Source organism: Haliotis rufescens, unplaced genomic scaffold (assembly GCF_023055435.1).
Source record: "Haliotis rufescens isolate VD_foot unplaced genomic scaffold, xgHalRufe1.0.p SCAF_28, whole genome shotgun sequence".
In the NCBI taxonomy this organism is placed as follows: Eukaryota; Metazoa; Mollusca; class Gastropoda; order Lepetellida; family Haliotidae; genus Haliotis; species Haliotis rufescens.
Genome location: NW_025963979.1, coordinates 5,366,649 through 5,389,664, shown reverse-complemented (window position 1 = coordinate 5,389,664; position 23,016 = coordinate 5,366,649). Strand labels below are relative to the sequence as shown.

Here is a 23,016-nt window from a genome sequence, read left to right as displayed (position 1 = left end):
CTTTCTGGTTTAAGTAATTGAAATATGATATGAAATAGGGTGGGAGAGGTGGGGGTCGGGGTGGAGTGATCGTTTACCTACACCGTCATATAGGTGTATAGATGTGACACACTGCATACACCGCCTCATATAAATCTCGTCAAAATGTCACCGCTCATATCAACGCTGACATTAGCCATGCTATTAATAAATATGTACGTCTGAGCTACACACTGCGTGTGTTTTGTTTGTTTGCTGCTTAACGCCGCACTAATAAATATGCCAGCTATATGTTGGCGGTCAGGAAACAATCGAATCTGGACCTGACAATCCAGTGATCGACATCATGAGCATATATCTACACAATTGGGATACGGTGATATGCATCAACCAAGTCAGTGAGACTGCCCACCCGATCCCGTTAGTCACCTCTTACGACAAGCATGGTTGCTGAAGGCCAAATCCAATCCGGATCTTCACAGGTTCATAGTAAGTTAATGAGTGAGATGGTATAACTCCGCTTTAAACAATATTTCAGACCATATCACAGAGTGACAATGTGAGGATAGATATAAGCGATGCAGGTCGAAGACGTTTACCAGTTTGGTGAAGTGAGTTGGGTTTAACGACGCTTTTAACATTATTGCAGTTATATCACGGCGTGTCAGCCTAATTTGGGAGGAAAGACCGAAGTGATTGAGGTCTCAAACGTTTACCACTTCGGTGAAACTCACGTGCCCGGGTATGGTGCTAACAAACCTAGAAACATAATCGGGGCGAACCGGGATTCGAACCCACAACCATAGGTTTCTGGCGTGCCCAAGGGACGCAACCCTGCAAAGCGAATTGCGGCGCCTTAGATGACAGGGCCACCCGTGCCCCCCAGTTTGGTGAAACCCACAAGAACGGGTATTATGCTAATTATTATCAGGGATTCGAACCCAAGATCAGCCGAACCTGGCACGGCTAATTGAGGCAAATGTACGAATGGCGGCGCCTTTCGGCTACCGGGCCACCCACCATTCCTCCTATCACTATATACAGTGTGGTAGTACCGTGAAGTTGCTGCGCAGTGTTGTTGGGATATTATGTGTGTCACTATAGTGAAGGTGTCAGAGCACATGTGTTATTCCCTTAACATCTGATGACAAATTATGCGTTGTTTACATTGGCACATTTGTAAGTGCAATGATTTTTGAACTCCCTGTAACTGTAATGTGCGTTCAGGTTGCCTGAATGCTTATAGGTTTTCAAGATGTGCGGGTATATTGTTTGCTGTTGTAACATGTATATTTAATTGCTGCCTCCAGCGAGAGGTACTTGGGTGTTTCCAAGAAACACTGCAGCAGATCGTACGTAAAACAAACACACTGATTGCAAGTCAGCAAAATCGTGTTTTTGGTGTAGACAGTTGGTCATGATTAGAAAACATTTGTCAGAGAATCGTATACAGCAGAAACATTCCTCTGCCAAGAAGGAAATGAGATGGGGATCATGTTATGTGACTAAATTTTTAAAACATATTTGAAATTCTGTTGACCCATTCAAGAATAAATGAGTAATCTTGACAATGGTAGGAGGATAATGATTTTGCTTTTGGAATTATTATCCAAATAGGATGATGTATTGTGATCAGGCACTGCGCCGTAACTGAGTACACCCTGGAGACTAATAGTCTGTGCACTTTTCAGTCTGAATAGGCATCTGCATTTCAGTTATGTAAACCCTTTTGCATTGTGTCCTTTATTAATATCATTCCAAACCGTAACAATAAGCAGAAAGTTCACGGGTACACGTAGAACGATATGAATGGTATCAACACGATATTCAGCTGTACTGTTTCTCTGATCTCCGCGACATTTTCCCATGCCGAGTTAATGACATTACCAACCAGTATCCTCCATGATCAACAATATTTGCCGAATTCCCGGTCAGTCATCATGACGAACTGACTGAACACACTAGACTACCGAGACGGTCGCAGCACCCATGCCCGCATGTATACCTGACACTCACGTTGAACCCTCATATGTTTGACACCAAACTGTCCCTTTTGTTTCGACCGAGGTCATAAGAGTGTAACGTTTCTAATGTGTATTCTACAGAGTGCTTATCATCAATATATGTGAGAGAACTGTGAAATGAAGGGCATATTTGACCTTGCTCCTTTGTAGCTCGGGTATTATTTTCCAATATACCCACCTGTCAGAGCGTTACTGGCGATACAACGCGATACAATGCCACAATATTCATTTGTATTTCGATATAAAAGCCAGGAATATCAATTACGGATTTGTACCTGCTGTAAGCTAAAGACGGCATTCCCAAATCGCAGTTGCCAGAACCTCAGAAGCAAAGATACAATAGAGTACTGCATTCGCGACATAACGTGTATATTACCTGTATCAATGGGGGATGCTAAACGCGTTCAAGACATGAAACACCTGGAACACCTGGCAACCGTCGCTGCAGCCCTTCATGTGTTCTTTCATTGTTTCCTTCTTCCTTGCATTCATGTGAATACATTTTGTTGTGTCTAAACTAGCGAGGAAATGGCTATACAGTTATGTCCACAAATACACTGATGTAACTACGACGCAGAGATCAATCCGCCATATTCCAGTACCAAATTACCCTGCAGCCAACGTCAATGTGTGGTGAGATCGTGCCAGTTGTCTTGTACGTTATACATTGTGTTGTGTGGGATGGTGCCGGTTGTCTTGTACGTTATACATTGTGTTGTGTGAGGTGGTGCCGGTTGTCTTGTATGTTATACAATGTGTTGTGTGAGATGGTGCCGGTTGTCTTGTACGTTATACATTGTGTTGTGTGAGGTGGTGCCGGTTGTCTTGTATGTTATACAATGTGTTGTGTGAGATGGTGTCGGTTCTCTTGTACGTTATACATTGTGTTGTGTGGGGTGGTGCCGGTTGTCTTGCACATTATACCATGTGCTGTGAGATGGTGTCGGTTGTCTTGTACGTTATACATTGTGTTGTGTGAGATGGCGCCAGTTGTCTTGTACGTTATACATTGTGTTGTGTGAGATCGTGCCAGTTGTCTTGTATGTTATACATTGTATTGTGTGAAATGGTGTCGGTTGTCTTGTACGTTATACATTGTGTTGTGTGAGATGGTGTCAGTTGTCTTTTACGTTATACAATGTGTTGTGTGCGGTGGTGCCAGTTGTCTTGTACGTTATACATTGTGTTGTGTGGGGTGGTGCCAGTTGTCTTGTACGTTATACCATGTGTTGTGTGAGATGGTGCCGGTTGTCTATTACGTTATACATTTTGTTGTGTGAGATGGTGCCGGTTGTCGTGTACGTTATAAATCTTGTTGTGTGGGGTGGTGCCAGTTGTCTTTTACGTTATACCATGTGTTGTGTGAGATGGTGTCGGTTGTCTTTTACGTTATACCATGTGTTGTGTGAGATGGTGTCGGTTGTCTTGTACGTTATACATTGTGTTGTGTGGGGTGGTGCCGGTTGTCTTGTACATTATACCATGTGCTGTGAGATTGTGCCGGTTGTCTTGTACGTTATACAATGTGTTGTGTGGGGTGGTGTCGGTTGTCTTGTACGTTATACCATGTGTTGTGTGAGATGGTGGCGGTTGTCTTGTACGTTATACCATGTGTTGTGTGAGATGGTGCCGGTTGTCTTGTACGTTATACCATGTGTTGTGTGAGATGGTGTCGGTTGTCTAGTACGTTATACCATGTGTTGTGTGAGATGGTGTCGGTTGTCTTGTACGTTATACAATGTGTTGTGTGAGATGGTGTCGGTTCTCTTGTACGTTATACATTGTGTTGTGTGGGGTGGTGCCGGTTGTCTTGTACGTTATGCCATGTGTTGTGTGAGATGGTGCCGGTTGTCTTGTACGTTATACAATGTGTTGTGTGAGATGGTGCCGGTTGTCTTGTACGTTATACATTGTGTTGTGTGAGATGGTGCCGGTTGTCTTGTACGTTATACCATGTATTGTGTGGGGTGGTGTCGGTTGTCTTGTACGTTATACATTGTGTTGTGTGAGATGGCGCCAGTTGTCTTGTACGTTATACATTGTGTTGTGTGAGATCGTGCCAGTTGTCTTGTATGTTATACATTGTATTGTGTGAGATGGTGTCGGTTGTCTTGTACGTTATAAATCTTGTTGTTCGGGGTGGTGCCAGTTGTCTTTTACGTTATACCATGTGTTGTGTGAGATGGTGTCGGTTGTCTTTTACTTTATACAATGTGTTGTGTGAGATGGTGTCGGTTGTCTTGTACGTTATACATTGTGTTGTGTGGGGTGGTGCCGGTTGTCTTGTACATTATACCATGTGCTGTGAGATGGTGCCGGTTGTCGTGTACGTTATAAATCTTGTTGTTCGGGGTGGTGCCAGTTGTCTTTTACGTTATACCATGTGTTGTGTGAGATGGTGTCGGTTGTCTTTTACGTTATACAATGTGTTGTGTGAGATGGTGTCGGTTGTCTTGTACGTTATACATTGTGTTGTGTGGGGTGGTGCCGGTTGTCTTGTACATTATACCATGTGCTGTGAGATGGTGCCGGTTGTCTTGTACGTTATACAATGTGTTGTGTGGGGTGGTGCCGGTTGTCTTGTACGTTATACCATGTGTTGTGTGAGATGGTGTCGGTTGTCTTGTACGTTATACCATGTGTTGTGTGAGATGGTGCCGGTTGTCTTGTACGTTATACCATGTGTTGTGTGAGATGGTGTCGGTTGTCTTGTACGTTATACCATGTGTTGTGTGAGATGGTGTCGGTTGTCTTGTACGTTATACCATGTGTTGTGTGAGATGGTGTCGGTTGTCTTGTACGTTATACATTGTGTTGTGTGGGGTGGTGCCGGTTGTCTTGTACGTTATACCATGTGTTGTGTGAGATGGTGTCGGTTGTCTTGTACGTTATACCATGTGTTGTGTGAGATCGTGCCAGTTGTCTTGTACGTTATACATTGTGTTGTGTGAGATGGTGTCGGTTATCTTGTACGTTATACATTGTGTTGTGTGAGATGGTGCCGGTTGTCTTGTACATTATACAATGTGTTGTGTGAGATGGTGCCAGTTGTCTTGTACGTTATACATTGTGTTGTGTGAGATGGTGCCGGTTGTCTTGTACATTATACAATGTGTTGTGTGAGATGGTGCCAGTTGTCTTGTACGTTATACATTGTGTTGTGTGAGATGGTGTCAGTTGTCTTGTACGTTATACATTGTGTTGTGTGAGATGGTGCCAGCTGTCTTGTACGTTATACAATGTGTTGTGTGAGATGGTTTCGGTTGTCTTTTACATTATACAATGTGTTGTGTGAGATGGTGTCGGTTGTCTTGTACGTTACATCATGTGCTGTGTGAGATGGTGCCAGTTGTCTTGTACGTTATACATTGTGTTTTGTGAGATGGTGTCGGTTGTCTTGTTCGTTATACAATGTGTTGTGTGAGATGGTTTCGGTTGTCTTTTACATTATACAATGTGTTGTGTGAGATGGTGTCGGTTGTCTTGTACGTTACATCATGTGCTGTGTGAGATGGTGCCAGTTGTCTTGTACGTTATACATTGTGTTTTGTGAGATGGTGTCGGTTGTCTTTTACGTTATACAATGTGTTGTGTGAGGTGGTGCCGGTTGTTTTTTAACCTAAATTACTCAGTAGCTATGGTAAAACTCACCACCACAAGAATGGAATGGTAATGGGCTACGCTTCCTGCGAGAGAACCACAGAGTTGCGATCCTATTTAGTTATGTTGTATATATTTATAAAGACACCCTTGGTGTTTGGGTGGGCCTTCTTCCCGAGGCGAGGGCGTTAACTGACTGTAAAAGTCCAGTTTCCACCCTTGCCGAACAAGGCTGGAATATCCAGGCTCGATCGTAGTGTGGCTAGTACGAGTTACGTCCCTTCTATACCCCTCATATTGACAAATCAGATTCCAACTCTCATATCAAGTGCATTTGCTTCAAACAAAATGGCGGCGCCCAATCAAGACGATCTGATCGATAATCAAGATCTATATTGTCTTACCCGGTGGAGTGGGTCACTTGAGCTCCTTGATTAAAACATGAAAAGTTTTGCAAAATATCTGTCGACGCCCAGTTGACAGTGCACAAGTTTTGCAAATCCTGCTGTCTACCGAAATCTGCACGATGAAATCCATGTTGTTTACGAACCGGATATCAAGTTCGTTAAGCGATTTTGATTGGACTATGCATAGACACGTTAGTCCTGCCAAAATATATAATACTCCGGAATTCGAGCTAGTCCAGATATTATTGTCTTTCGCGAGGCTGACGATGATGCCATGACACCGTCACGAACTATCGGGATATTATCAGAGATGCGCATATTGGACAGGAACCAGTGTGTGTCTAACATCTGGAGGGACATTTCCATAATCAACACCTTGATCTATCTTCACCTGGAGGCGGCGCGTGCTATTCAAGTATAACATCTCTCGCGGTCTATCGACCCTGCTATCATCTAAACTCAATCGCATTATGACACGTACCAGAAGCGGTGCCTAATCCTTTGTAAAACATATAATGAAAACAAATCACCCTGGCTTAGCATAAAATCTTCCCGGCGGTGTGCCATTGATAGAGTTACATCACGTCTAGAGAACGCCTGAAGGCTCACTGCAAAAAAAAGCAAGGACGTGGACCGGACGCTTATGGCTCAGACTTGACGCAATAATTAAGAGTATATGAAGGTCAATGTCTTACGTCACATTATGTTACTCCAGTTCAACGAGATAGTTCCTGCTAATGTAGGACAAAATAACCTCTCTCTAATATTGATTTTAATGGAATGTTTCATGTTCAAATGAATTATGTGATACCAGTGTCGTCTGCTTTTTCCAGAACACGATTGTGTCGTCTGCTTGATACATAATGTCGTCTGTTTCTGACGGACATAAGTCATGTTTGTTGTGTCGAGGCGGAACTATAAATCAAGGTTGAATGAATGCTTAGATGGCCATTATCTCCCACTCAAAGACTCTGGGAGGGTGTATAGGCAAAAAGGGTACTTCCATGACACAATCTTGTTAGGGGACAGAGAAGGAGGGGGTATAAAACTTCATGTTTCCGGCAACATTCGATGCCATCCTGTACTGTAATTCTGAATCCACGGGATTCATCTATTCGCAGAACTGTCGCCGGAAATAACCCCAGAATTCCAATTACGGTTAGATTAGCTTTTACAAAAATATATCGACTGACGAAAACAACGGTTCATCTCCAAAGCGACAAACTCGGTCTGAAAGAAGTGACTGAATTATAGATGCGGGTTGACATGACTGGCTGGAGACGGTTTGGGAGACATTCTGCATAAACAAGAAACAGGCGATTAAATATTCAATATACGTAGATTCTCATCTGCGCCTAGTCAGTGTATATGAGGTCATGCGATAAGCTGCTACAGGAAACCAGGATGGTCCCTGGGGATCTGTAGATGACGAGTGTTGCGTATTGGCTTTATGATTCTAATGCACACGGTAGTTATTTGGCGTTCTGACTTTGTCGCAGTGGCCTCAGATTGTGAGGAAATAATGTCACGGAATCGAAAGCCGGGTGTGTTGAAGTGGGAGGGTGTTGATCTTGGAGTCGACAGGAAATATAGTATTCACACCCAGATATGTACCAATGTCCATACTATATATATACACACACGCGCACACACACCCGTTCTGCAAACAAAACAACATATCTATTTTGCATGAATGCTTTAGTTAACATGTAGGCGTTACTGTAGATGGAAAAACGCTCAAGGGGACAGGTGGCTCAGTGGTCTATGGTGTCTCCATTCGCTTAACAGAGATGTGCTTGGATCCGTTGATCGTAGATTAAAGTCCTTGATGAACGCATAATAGAAAACCAACTGTTTTGTTAACTAATTCATCAGTGTATCCTAATAAATTGATTTTGTCCCTAATGATATGGCGTCTCTCTTTTATCGCCCACTCAAGCACACTGTGGCCATACCACACAGGATCGTAAACCCCAGACAGATTTCAACACTTGCCAGTTCCCAAGAGGCGGCGGGACTGCGTAACGTGCGTCCACAGGAATCTAGTAATGCTACAACGTCATACGGTGTGTCGAGATATATACTGAATCAAATTAAAAAGTTCACAATCCTAAAATTTAAACATTTTGACCAGTTATCATTGAGGGCCCTTATTGTGTAGTTAAACAGTAATGGCCACGTATTGTCTTCAGATAACACCCGTTTTTGTGCAGGTGAATCGATCAAAATCATGTGCAGAGCACTATAGTGGCAAAAGTGGTTTTTCACGTGCAAGTGATCACGTGGCCATAATACCGCACGTATTTTCAGCCATACTTGTTAGCAGTCATTAACAAAAAAAGAAAAACACAAGAAAACAAAAGTCTTTACGGCCATGCCACGCCTTTCAAATGTGCAACGTGAACGTGCCATCGGCATGTTGCAGACCGGAACGTCCGTAGCTGAAGTCGCAAGGACGATGGGTTGTAGTCGACGGACTGTTTATGATTTACAGACGCGTCTACAGCAAACGGGTACCACCGCTGATCGCCCTCGGCCAGGTCGACCACGTGTGACGTCACATGCAGAGGATCGTCAGATTGTCTTACGTCATCTCCGTAACCGATTTTTGACGGCTACATCAACCAGAAATGAACTGTTTAGGGGTAGACTGAGTGCGCAAACTGTTCGAAACCGTCTGAGAACTGCTCACCTTCAAGCACGACGGCCATGCTGCGGGCCGATTCTGACTCAATTACACAGACGTCAACGTCAATTGTGGGCACAGCGACACTTACGATGGACTCAGAGGAATTGGAATCAAGTCGTCTTCAGTCTTCGTCTTTTGTGTACAGGAAGTTGACAGATTTCGAGGCGGAAGTGTCATGGTGTTGGGTGCTTTCTGTGGCAATGCACGTTCCAGGCTTCTTGTCATCCGTGGCAACCTCAACGCTGCTGCTTACCGCGACCAGGTACTGGCACCAGAACTTGGACTCGGTTTGATCTTCCAACACAACAATGCCAGACCCCACACAGCAATTTTGACAAGGAATTTCCTTCAGAATGCGGGAGTCAACGTCATGGACTGACCGTCAAGGTCTCCCGACCTCAATCCCATCGAACACGTCTGGGATGCTCTTGGCAGAAGTCTGCACACTCTCCAGAACCAACCACAGAAATCTGCAAGATCTTGGCACCATTTTGCAGCAACAATGGCGTCGTTTTCCAGATGATGTGTTCACAAGCATCACAAGGTCCATGCGGAGGCGTTGTGTGGCAGTTGTCAATGCACATGGTGGCCATACACGCTACTGAACTTGTGTGCCATCAGATTCTCGTGCTTGGGACTTATGATTTAAACTGTTGATGTTATTACCGGATACCGTAGGTGCTTGGAACAAATTATGGTTACCACCGTTAATTAAAATCCTTCTTTGGACATTAATGATTAAACATTACCTTCTCTGATGCATTTGTCCGTTGTATATCATATATGGGATTACTTTTAAAAATGTGTTTTTAATTTGACTCTGTATACATTCCGATACAGCAGTGACAATAAGTTACATTCACAATGGGTGGGTTTGATCAAAATAGCACTGGTCGTTTACCAATTTGGTGAAACCTGGTGCTGACAGATAATAACCAGGGCGCATCTGGGATTTGGAGCCATGCAAGGCGGATCCTAATACATTTAAGGGACATAACTCTGACACTGAGTTGCGGCAATATTGCTCAGCAATATTCCAGCTATAAGACATGCAAGTACTTGAGTGTGGAGACAATCCAGTGACTGATATAATAAACAATGATCCACGTCGTCGGGGTCCGATGACCTGCAATCAACCAATTCACAGAGCCTGACTACCCGATCCATTCAGTCACGACCAGTACAAGTTCTCTATTCTATAACCCGGAATCCCCACGGGGCGAGAGACGAGAGAGAAAGGGGAAAAGTAAATATGTTGTTATTGTGGCTAGCGTATCCTTGAGTATAATATGAAACCAATTTAATTTACGACAAATCCAATTTAATCGATCTCCTTGACAGTCTCAACAAGAACGACTTGTGGAACAAAGATCAATATCCACAGGCATTGTCTTCTGCACCTGAGATTCTTTTGTAAATTTGCCTTTTTCCAACTCGACATTAGCCAAGAAGCCCAGGTCAAAGAACATGTACACCTTCCGAATCACGCCAAACTGAACATACGATCGGATACTAGGGTCATTACAAAATGCTGTATCGAACTGACCGACAAGCTCGATAACTTCTTGATCGATCAGTGGAAATTGATAGACTAGGGGCAGTTTCAGAGGGACCATTCGTCTCTTTCAAGGTCGACGGGTTGGACTAGGTTGTTGAGACACTGGCAGTTGTAACATAGCCTGGACTGAGCGTCCACACGAGCAGGATTTTACGCCGCTTCAATCAATTTTACATTTCCGAAAGAAAAAACAGACCTGCAAACATATGTTGAAGACGTTGCTTTTTCTTTGAAAAATAATAAACGCTTTACAAAGATTTTGCGCGTATGTTTTATTTATCTACCCCGCAATTACGTAATAATGCAGTTATAGGCTATTGAAGTGAATGTTGTCGGCGAGGTCGTTTGTTGATGATGTCATTTGAGGACAATAATTTTGGTCGTTGGGTTCCACGTTCAGGCAACACCATACTTATAAGTCACTGTGACCGATCTCGAGTTGAAGAATTGGCATCACCAAGCATGTGATAAGGAATCGAAAACTGGATATTCAGCAAGGCGCCAACGCTTTAACCACTTAACAACCTCAGCGACCTTCTTTGCCAAAGTGTTGTGCGAAAAGAATTTGGTCAGTTACCTTTTTGAAACTGCTAGGACTGCAAATATAACCCAGCCTAGCCATCTTCATGTGTACAGAACAGGACGCGCTGTCTTATAGCGACGCACATCGAAAGGATTGAGATCGAACACGACAGAAAGAACGAGCCTTTTACGACAGCTTCTTGCAATTGTATGTCCTCTGTTATTACCAAAACCATTTCTTATGCAAAGCATCACCAATTTGCGGTTAGCAATAGCTTGCGTAATACATCGGAGTGCCCTTGAAATTGCTCTTAGTTGATATTTGCATATATCAATCTGTAGTGCACCACATGTTACAACTTAACCTGTTGATAATTTGCCTTCCATCCACTATATGTAGATGGTGTTGTAATGGAATTTTTTAATGGGCTCTGGTGTGACGTTATCAATAATTACCCATCCATTTTCCAAGGAGACTCCTGAGGTCAGCTTGTAGAATGGCCTATAAGTGAATCTGACTGTATTAAATAATACCCTCTGATTCAACATTCAACAATGGTGTACAATTCTGTCAAGAGGTCAAGACGAACATACTTGGCAGGGGAATTAAAAAGTAAATCATGTGCTGGTTGTAGCCATGTTCAGTCTCCTCAAAAAACCTGCACAGCCTACAGTGGACAATGCCAAACGTCATTTAGCATAGTTGACAACAGACAAAAAGAAAAAATAATGTCAATCCCGATCTGATGTTTTTAATCCATTGTCTATAGGTCACTGATGCCCAAGTTATACAATTTATATGAAAAAGAAAAAAGATTAATCATGTCCAATATCACAATTTTTATTTTCAATGTTTAGTAACAATTTGAGATTTTACATATAAAGGTTGTATATACAAATAAACAATATAAACTTTGGGACAAATGATAATACCAAGTTGCTTATATAATGACTCATTCTCTCATGCTCCCTCCAGACACTCAATCACAGATAGGAAACATGAAAACATATTTACATCAAATAATAAACAAATGTCTTCAACAGTAAACAACACCATCTGATTGTTGTTTGATGCTAGCTGTCCAGGGTTTTGTTGCATGATGAACGTGTATATGTTGTTCCCACAGCACCTAGCATCTACAAGACAGCCCACATCTCGTCAGCAGTGAGACACTACGGTATGGATGCCAAGTCAGTGATGCTGCTATTAAAGTATGGACGGATGGATGGACATCAGATGAAGAAAATATGTTTTGTCACACCTTTAAACAATATAAGAAATTGTTGTCACGTAATCACACATGCTGTTGTTGAAGTGATGCTGTCACAGATGCTCCTGAATCAAGTCCTGATGATACATGCTCAGTCTTTCTTGGTGGACTCCTGCAATGATAGGAAATACACCATGTCACATTTATAAACAGCCTAACTTTTCATCATACAGATGTATCGTATACCTATGCACCTAACAAATGGCGACGCACTTCAAAACATATGAATAAATAAATAACACAAAGTTGATGTCACTGGAGCTCATGGGGGTTTCATCATTTTCAGTTCAGGTGTGTGTGTGCTAACACATTTGTCCTGCATTGCAGCAACCATGATTCCATTTGTCTCAACAGATATTGAACAGATATGTCTACCTCGCTCTGTACGGTGAAAGATGTCATTTAACATTTGCAGGAGCGGACTAGCAAGCTCATTAGGACATTAGCTATGATAAGCTATCTCTGTGTTTCTGCTACTCACTGGGTTGCCATTGGTTTTCTCCTCCTCTCCCTCCTCCTGGATTGGTGATGTCTGCAACATCATAACCAGAGCTGTCATGCCTTCCTTCATAGTATATATACTATTGTGTCCATTTGAATAAAATTCTCAAACCCCTTTGATCCTGTTCCCCAATTTAAGGTATTATTAAGATGCTATCAAGGAACAACAATGTATCCAAAGTTTACCTTGCCAGTGTCTCCCTTTTCGAAGTCTTGAGCTGGTGCTGTCTGCTTTTTCTTCTCCTGTTCGATGATGCTGAAGAACTCCTTCTCAGCCTTCTCCACCAGGTCTTCTTCTTCCATGGGAGCTTCAACCTCCTTCTCTTCCTCCTTGAAAAAGGAAAAACCATTAACACAAGAACAGAATTCTTGTGTTGCAGAACACAAGAAGCTCCTCCCCTTGTGTTACTGATGACTCTTAGAAAAGAGGCTATCATTAATCAGAGCATTAATTTCATCCTGTCCCAAGTGGTGCCATTGAGTGAATGTACTTAATTCTGTAATAAGAAACATTATGGCCATACTATGTCAACTTATGAAATAATAGCAAGCCAGCCAAAAACTGGTCTGTAGAATGAACACTGATCACTGCCAATAGGATAAGATGGTACAGGTCACAATTGAAGATGATTCTTTACTTCACATCTGCTCCTACTGGTAACTAGCAATACTGGGTAGCCATTGCTCTCACCCTCTCAGGCCACCTGTCATCTCATATGAATTGCCCTATGGGAGACATTGGGACTGGATTAACTACACCTAATATGTCCATGAATCTGTCCAAACAGTAAGGTTTGTTTGTTTGTTTGTTTGTTTTATACCCCCGCACTCAGTAATATACCAGCTATACGACAGTGGTCTGTAAATAATCGATTCTGGACCAGACAATCCAGTGATTGACATGATGAGCATTGATCCACCCAATTGGGATACAATGACATGCATCAACCAAGTCAGCAAGCCTAACCACCCGATCCTGTTAGTCGCCTCTTACGACAAGCATAGTCGCCTTTTACGGCAAGCATGGGGTGCTGAAGACCTATTCTACCCCGGAATCTTCACAGGTCCCCAACAGTAAGGACAAATGAATTGTTTGTATGCTTGTTTGACTCAGCAATATTCCATCAGTATCATGGCAACCTGTAAATAATCGAGTTTGAACCAGACAAACCAGTTGTTGATGTCATGAGCAACATCCCCACTGTATACCATCAGGGTACAATGTTTGTTTGTTTTCTAATGCCGGACTCAGAAATATTCCAGCCATATGAAGGCAGTCTGTAAATAATCAAGTCTGGACCAGACAATTCAGTGATTGATATCATGAGCATCAATCCACGCAAATGGGATAAACTGACATGCATCAACCAAGTCAGTGAGCCTGACCATCCAATCCGGTTAGTCGCCTTTTTTGACAAACATGGTCGCCTTTTACGACAAGTATGGGTTGTTGAAGACCTATTCTCCAGCCAGATGTTCACGGGTTCAGGGTATGATGACATGCAATTAACCAAGTCACCTAGCCTGACCACCCAATCCAAATGAAGTGCCTCTGACAACAAGCAATACAGTTCATGGGGGACAACGTAGTGTGTCAGACTGACCTTGTCCTTTTCCTGCTGACTCTTGGTGCGTTCCTTCAGCTTCATCTCCCTGTGTCGGCCCTCCAGGATCTTCTCTCGCCGCGTCTCCCGCTCAAACATCTGTTAAGGATATAAAGGAACCAAGGTCAGATAATGAAAATACAAAACTTATGTTCTTCTGTAAGCGCCATTATTAGCATGGTGGGTGTATTCATATCTGTGAAACAACCCTATAACCATTCCAGTCGTGTCTGACACTGTTGACATCATGGAGAAGTATGAAATTTGAATATGCACCTTATGAAATATGTTTACCTCTGTTGTTTCTAGATTTTGTCATCCAAAATGTCTAGAAAATAATATCGCAATATATGTTGACAAATGTCGATACAAATCATGAAAATGTCCTGATGCAATGTGTCTCCAGACACATCCCAGCATAATGGTTGTGTGTATGTTATCTACTCCCTGTACCACAACACAGTGAAGACAGTGTGTGAGTGTAAGCTGCTTACCGCTGTGACAAGGTTCTTCTCATTCCTCTGCATCGTGTACAGCCCCTCGGACAGCTCCAGCAATGTGGTCGTACCATCCTCCGAGCCGCACGCCACCAGCCTGCCCGCCTCCTGTACCCGCAGACTGTGCAGGGGGACGTCACATACCTGGCAACATCACACAGTCATCACTGGGGCTCCCCATGAAGAGCATCTTAAACCTGATCAGTTACTGGCTCCAAAATTACACGGACATAACACAGCGACACTGATCATAGCTCACTACTAACATGAAATGACAGGTTTGTTAACATATGTAGACTTTGAAACCTCTAACAATTTTAGTAATATCTACATATTTCTTACATTTGTATACTTATCCGGCATTACTACATTTAAGGATGCATTACAGGATAATGCAGGATAAATAATAAAAAAAAAAATCTAAATATTTTTTTACATTTGTATACATATTCTGCATTACTCCTTAATGCATCCTTAAACGTTTAATGCAGGATAAGTAAAAATTCTGTCTTGGAATAGAGTGAGACAATGAATCCCAATATTATGGTGCATGTTGGAACAAAAGCATTGCAAATGATTTTGACAAAGTAGACACAAATAATGAATAACAACTTCTTTAATAACTGTGAAGGCGATGTTTCGGTATAGATCTTTATACCATTGTCAATCAAGACTGATTTGTATAAGAATAAATTTGCATATGCCTACTAGCAAGATAATGGACACAGATAATAGTGTTTGATAGTGAATGCAGGTAACAAGTCAAATATAAACATACTTGCAGACTGAGGGTGGGGTCATTCTGCTTGAAGATGATGTCCCAGACGTCGAGTGTACCATCCATCTTTGTGATGAAGTACACTGCTGGTCTGATGGGACTCCAGCATCCGTCTGTGAGGTGGGATGCGTACTGCCTGGAACACAACCGCAACTTAGGAAACGAAGCAGAATGATTCATAAAACACACATTAATTCCAACTACTTGTACATGTTGCTTCATACACGTCATACTAAATAACTACTCACTTTGACCACATGATGGAAGAATCCCTGATGTCCTCAGACCACAACTGAAACAAGAAGGAGAGTGTTGCTATAAAGAAAGAAACAAAGAAGTTACATACTATAAGTTGTAGAAGTATTACGAGGGGTTTTATGTGTCGCATGTTTTAATTTGACATTATAAAGAATTACAACAAACTCAAAATTGATAGAAAACAGCTGAGCTGAAATTTACTTGCGCTTTGTCAAGTGACTTTGTTTGACTCGCAAAAAGTGTGAGGTTTTAAGCTTCGAAGTAGGGTATAAAGGATTTATTCTCTAACTGAGAAATTTATTTCCCTCCCTCCAAGGCAGGATACATGGTATTTTATCAAGATCTAGTGGACCAATCAGATCTCATAATTCTGACATGGAGGTATGATAAAGTAATTTGTACTCTCCTGTGTGAACTCACAGTATTGCAAGACTGACATGACTTAACTCTGAACTGCTATGACTTGATGATACAATGGATGGCGAGACATGCTTCCCTGACAAATGAACCTGTCTAGTTTGTTCTTAACACAGTATAAATGCAGTATCTCTTTGCCAAGTTCATTGCTGATTTCTGTATGAGATTGAGAAAGAAATGGCACTCATCAAGAAAAGTAATCACACTCAGTGAAAAGATAACAAGCTTTCCAGGCCGTTTTCCCACTTAACATTTTTAAACTAATCAGACTCCAGCACACAGCACAGCACACAGTTTTACAACATTATGTGAGTGAGTGAGTTGTATGCTGGGGACAGCAATATAACAGTAATTGTTTTACGGTCAACAATATCACAGCTTCACCACAGCAGCCTGGGTGATTTGGGCGCTAAGACAATCTCCCATACGTTAACATGCACTTACGATAGTTATAGCGCTAAGATAGCTTTGTGGAACGTGAACCTGGTACTTAGACCTGGAGCATCAAGTGTTCCATAGCAATACATCAATCCATGTTGAATGGGTACAGAGACACACAACTCCACTTAGTCATCTCTAATGACAAGCATGCATTACTGGAAAGGAATTCTGTCCCGAATCCTCATTGAGGACTCAACATCTGTTCACTCTCTTTTGAGTTCAGGCAATGACTATATTTCTTCTAGATAAGGAAATAAGCACAACTGATTAATACATACCCTGGCACACCAGTCTCCGACACTGAGGAAGTTTTTAGGAAAGTGAGGGTTTCTCTGTAGAGAGTAAACTGGGCCAATATGGCCGGAGTAGCTGGCTACAATCTTCTCTCCGGGTGTCTTCGCCTTCCTGTTGCAAGCAATCACTGATCCCTGCTCTGTACCAACCATGAACTTGGTCGGCTGTTGGAGGACACAAATAACAAAATAAGAAACATTTCACAATTTCATTTCCATGATTATACTTTCCATTATTAAACATCAAACAATGTTAAACTCCATGCACATAGACATTACATTTACATTATTAATCAACCATTATACGTTATAATACCATACAGGTTTCACGAAATATATTGTGACATAGGCGGATCCAGGGGGTGGTCCAGCAGGTCCTGATCCCCCATTTCGAAAACCAAATGTAGGATGTTGTAGGCAGCAAAAGTGACTGAGAGAGGATTTTGATATTTAGGACCCCTCCCTTTTAAAAATGCTGGATCCGCCCTTGTGTGAAGAGTTGTGTAAATGTTGTAACGTGAGTGTCGTGTGCAGGGTTCTTACAACATGGAGAGCTTCAGTGTCAGACATTTATAACATGCAGTATATTCTATGTGTTCATCCTAAATACACTAATGCAAGTGTGTTGCTGCTGTGACATAAATCTCTCTGGACATCAAAGCACATACCAGTAGTTCTTAAAAACAACCAGGTAGGACAGGACACAGAATCTAACACAAACGAGATGACAACACAAAGCTTGACATGGGAGAAAATGGGTCTATCGTGGCATTCCTATAGACATGCTGTCAGTGAATGACAACATATCGTCTCACCATCAGCTTAAACTCCTCCAACAACTGACAGTATCAAGAATACAAAAATCAGAATTATCAGATCATAAATGTCCACGTTTGAGAAAATAATGAGCACTGAATAGCTTAATGGTATACCCAACAAAGCTTATGTTTTAGTGCTGACCCTCAAACATGTTAGTCATCATCAAGTAAAATAAATGGAAAATCACTTCTGCATCTATCAATATGATAAATGCTGATATTTGAAAAACATTTAACATTAACTATGTTGCTTACAAGTATATCCTTATATTGAGGGCCAAGTTATGAACACAAAATTTCATTAGTCCTACTGTTGGTAGAACCAAACAATATCTACTTTTAATAGATTACCCAGTTAAACAAGAATTTGGAACATTTATTCTGAAAAGTAATCATCAATTATACAGATTTTATTTTCATGTAACCATGGTAACACCACACTCAGCATTATTCCAGCTACATTATGTCAGCCTGTGAATAATTGAGTTTGGATTAGACAATCATGTGCTTGATATAACAAGAAACAAGCTGTCATGACATGATTTCACAATCAAACAAGTCATTGAGTCTGACCATCCAATCTATTAAATTTCCTTGTACAACAAACACGGGTATCTGGAGACCCATTCTTTGCTGGGATCGCCAAGGGGATGCAATGATGTATTGTACTTGACATACCATTGTTGGTTCATACTCCAGACAGTAAGCTCCCTGTGCTTTGGTCAGGTCCTGCTTCTTGTCCAGGAAGAGTTTCTCTGTGGGTTCCCCCAGCTTCCGGATGTCCCACCACAGTACCTGGCCGTCAGTGGATGCAGAGAAACATTCTGTGCCTGTCTTTGACTGGATCCAGATGGCCTTGTAGGCAGGGTCACGGTGACTCTGCTCAATAGGCGTCATCTCCACTGGTTGTGATCCCTTTCTTGTGTCCCAGTACGCTGCAGTGACAAATTTTCATTTTTTTAAATCACTGAAAGAAGATTACATTCAGAGCACCTCTTGTGAGAACTACACCAAACCCGGCAATCCCAGCATAAATCGTTAGGGTCCTGTGTAGAAAATGGTATGCCTGCACTCCAGGCAGGCCAGGCGAAGAGGATCTTTTTGCCCATATTCCCAGATGTAATGCGTAATCAATACAATGTAGTAGGGAAATCGTTAAAGAATATATAAATTCTCTATCACTGACAGTACTCGTCTCCACTGAGTGGCAATGAGAAAGAGAATGATGTGACAGGGGTAATCATGTGATCACATTGTGTAGGTCGTTATGCACGGGACTACAGTGATGATGGGATGTGTTCGGGTGAATATTGTTTTTAGAGGCTGGAAACACTGTTCAAGCACTTTTCCACACAGGATCGAAGAGGAAAGAAGAAATGTAAGTGTGATATAGGATAAGTTCAAAAGTCATACATTTCTTGAATTCTAAAATAATTCATTTATGAAACCAATGTATGTAAAATTTCTCATTATATCAAAAAACATTTCCATGAATAAGTGAATTCTGTTCAACACAGATTTGAAAGGTATTTCAGTACAATGTGGGAAGAAAGCCTACATGGTTTCAACACTTGCCACTCACAAGCATGGGTGTGATGCTGAAAAACCAGGAATCCATGTCAGGGCGAATCTGGGGTATTAACCCACAATCAGAGGATTCTGGCACATCCAGGACACAACTCTGCACAACAATTGAGGCCACCAGGCACAAACTTATTCATGAAAGCATCTCCGTTTTACAATACTGCTGAAACAATATATGAAATAACAAACCAATTTGTCCATTGTAGCATCCCCCCAGCAACACATGGGAATCCTTAGGGTTGTACTCCAGGCACACCAGCGGGGAGACCGGTTTTAGGGTCATCTCGGGTTTGTTTGGGTTCTCTGTAAATGAAATAATTAACTTCATTAGTTTCAACTATTTCTAAGAAGTTTCTAACAGGTGAAAGGTATCATATATAGAGGATTTGCCACATATCAATGTAAGTTGCTTCCATGGAAAATACATACCAACGTCCCAGATGTAAGAGTCCATGCTTGTATCTGGAGACGACCCTTGGAATGTCAGATTACAGTATGCTACTGCCAGTTTCCGGGGCCCATCAGGGAACCAGGAGATGTGTGTGGCTGTGCGTTTAACCTCATTGGGATCTCTGTTGACATAAAGATTCACATTAGTTCACAGAATGGTGCTGACAAGGGTTTTAAGGCACTTTCAATTTTGTTTCCCAAACAAGTTATGGAAAAGGAGAGTGTTTTTGCAGTTCAAGCATATCTTTCAAAGCATGAATGTCAGCAAGTTGCAGAGTGAGACTATGACACTCCTCCTTTTGCTAATGGCTCAGATTGATCGTTTAGTTAGGGAAAAGCTCCTTTTTCAAAATGACCCCACATTTTTGCCACATGTGGATACAAAGTGCCCTCCCTACCTTCATGGTTTCTCAAATGAACACTGAGCTTTAGTTATGTGTGTAAGGTGTTTCCGAATTAAGTTTAAATGCTCTTCTTAATGGAACACATTTTCAGTAATCCAAAGCGAAAAGCCTCAAGTTACTTTGGAATGGCAGTCCTACCAAAGTAACAACCACAGAATTCCGGGTCCATACTGTCTGTGTGTGAATCCTACAGACATTCTGCATGTACGAACTTCGATGACAGCTAGGCTACTCCACCCCCTTAAAGCAACATAGGTACAACTCTGTGATTCTTACCTGAAAACATTAATAGTTTTGGCTGATGGTGTTTCATCCACCTGATCCACGTCAACGTCTTCAAAGTATTCCTCATAGATGTCAATAGCATTGTTCTGTTTGATGCAGTGCTCCATCACCTGCATAACAAATACATGGTTATGATGAAACAAAACCCCACCATAGTCATGATAGTAGCATGGTATGCTATATTATCACGGTAGTTAATTAATAATGGATCGAAATGACGAATACTTACTAACCTATTATATATTTCATACGCAAAATGTTTCTTGTTCTCTGTTCAACTTTTATGACACATCAATTAGATTGAACGATGTTGATTTCCTTAGAAGTACCTGTCATTACCTGTCAAGGGCAGGCAACTCTATATTATCACGTTATCACTATTTTGTGATGTGATATGTGTGGATTATGTGACTTACATCACTTCATGTTTTGGATTATGCATAATCAGTATGCATACAACCTAGGGGCATTGTCCAAACAGATGGGTTCTTTTCTAACCAATTTCGAATGGAGGTAGGGGTAATTCCACTTCAAAAACATTCCAGAAATTATCATTAAAAAGTTAACAAGTATACTTACGAGTAGCCGTGACATACCGGAACGAGTCCTGTATTCGATCAAGCCATGAAACATTGTGCTTAGATTTGCATAAGTAAACACATCGACAGGGCGTGTGGATTACGAGGTGTATCGATACCGCGATAATATAGAGTCATACTATATTAATAGGGAGTGAATAAGTATTGCTTTACTCCTCATTTAGGACTATCACAACAGGGGACACCAGAAATAGGCTTCTCACCTCGTACCCATGTTTGGCGTGACAAACAAATGGCTACCCCATCACCCTGATAGTCTTAATATTTACATAATGTCCATAAAGTTTTCATTCCCATAACAAAATGTGGCATCTTCATAAACTTTCTAGAAGGAAATTTAAAAAATCTGCTTATACACAAACACATTAGTCTCATGTCAACATACATTTATCAATATTACTTCTTGTTAAGGATCGATTAAGACATAAAATCTAATTGTTCCATAATCATGAAAATGAAGCACTGACTTCAATATTTTTGTGTGTTTATGGAGGTATAAACGTAAAAACGCAAAGTATATTGAAGACACTTTGTATAAATGAATATGTCAACAATAATAACTTCACAGATTGTTTGTTTAATTATTAACACACAAAAAGATGTAGACAACAGTGTGATTCAGTGACATTGTTCAGCTCAACAATGGAACATAACCCTGCCCATTCTATTATCAGCCAATAAGGAAACAGGTGGGTTTTTTTTCTGGAAACATAAATGCAACACAAATTGTTTCAGGAGCCAATTAAATGCCATACAACCTAATTTTCTTATTATAAAGTATAGAACCAAAATAATAGTTGAACATTTTGAACTGTTTGACTTGACTGATCAATGCATTACTACTTACACTGCCCAGCTGCTGAATGGTTGAAATGTACATCTCATCTTTCTCTACTTTCTTCCTGTATCTGGTCACCTGTTCCACCTCACTGGCATTGACATCCTTTGGCCAGCCACCTTCAACATGGTTTATACCACGGGAACTGGTCTCAAATCTCTCGGTATTCACCTGCAATCACCACATAAATCAGACACTATAAAAAATGGTTAAAAGATGATGGGATCCAGGGTTAAAAAAATTGTTTGCACAAAACTGCAAAAAAGGATTTGGTACAAAGTTACATTCTACCTAGGCCTAATGGTGAATGTGGTTGTAAATAAAATATCATATAAGACATTGAATGTTATCTTACAGATACAGATGATGATGGTATTAGAAAGGTACTTGCCTCATGTTCTGACATTTCCTGAACACACTGAAGTCCATTATCTACTGGATTCCTCTCCACAAAGTTTGAGGTTAGTGATGGATCAGGAATGATGTCAACATGTAACTCTGCTTGTCTATCAGCAAAGTTACACTGTCGACCAAATTCATTCCGCTTCTTTGTGTAGACGTAAACTATCTCCATTTTGCTAGTTGGTGTTTCAAAACAAACTTGAAACTGTAGCTCTTTGAAATCTACAAAAAGAATAATATGTTTGACAACACTTGAACACTTTTATTTGTTTTTAAGATGAATATCATGGGAATATCATTTCCGATTTTTGTAACTAAGCATGGGCTAGGCCTAAGTTAGGAATCAACACTACTAGCCTAGTACCACCCACCACAAAATTACTAGAAACACGATACAATCTATATAAACTATATATAAACCATAAGAAGGTATGATCGTTCTATAACCTAATACATCTTAAATTATTCTTTGCAACAACAAAAAAAGTACAGTAGAGTTAAAAAGCTAAAACGACTGCAATATCCCATAGCCGAATAAAAAACAAGCCTAAACCACATCACTCACCAGCGATGCAGTTCGTACAGTTTTAAATATCAATACATAGACATAACATGTACATAGCAACGTTGCACCAGCGATGTCAAAGATGTGTCAAATGTATCTGGATCTACTCAAAGTTCCGAGATCGTAACATGCATACCTTCGAATGGTTCAAGAAATGTGTTTCTCTCTGACTGAAGGCTCAATCAGGTCGCTTGAAGAGTCGCCTATGGCAACGTTGTATTGCGCATGTGTG

At 41.2% G+C, this 23,016-nt stretch overlaps 1 protein-coding gene across 2 annotated transcripts; it reads right to left on the bottom strand.

Moving 5' to 3' along the window:
* Window positions 1-11,604: 11,604 nt before the first annotated feature.
* On the bottom strand, window positions 11,605-23,003 carry LOC124139540 (dynein intermediate chain 3, ciliary-like). 2 transcript variants are annotated; one of them, XM_046506684.2, is made up of 15 exons: window positions 22,921-23,003; window positions 22,209-22,441; window positions 21,827-21,988; window positions 20,372-20,490; window positions 19,671-19,813; window positions 19,431-19,544; window positions 18,336-18,592; window positions 16,825-17,004; window positions 15,679-15,722; window positions 15,431-15,566; window positions 14,650-14,796; window positions 14,156-14,254; window positions 12,738-12,881; window positions 12,532-12,582; window positions 11,605-12,162 (listed from the first exon to the last, which is right to left on the bottom strand). In XM_046506684.2, exons 2-15 carry the CDS (start codon window positions 22,389-22,391, stop codon window positions 12,142-12,144), a joined length of 1,800 nt encoding a protein of 599 aa, XP_046362640.1. In that variant the 5' UTR covers window positions 22,392-22,441; window positions 22,921-23,003; the 3' UTR covers window positions 11,605-12,141. The 2 variants fall into 2 exon arrangements, with proteins under 2 accessions (XP_046362640.1, XP_046362651.1); XM_046506695.2 differs by having other exon boundaries at window positions 22,785-22,926.
* Between the last annotated feature and the right edge of the window lie 13 nt (window positions 23,004-23,016).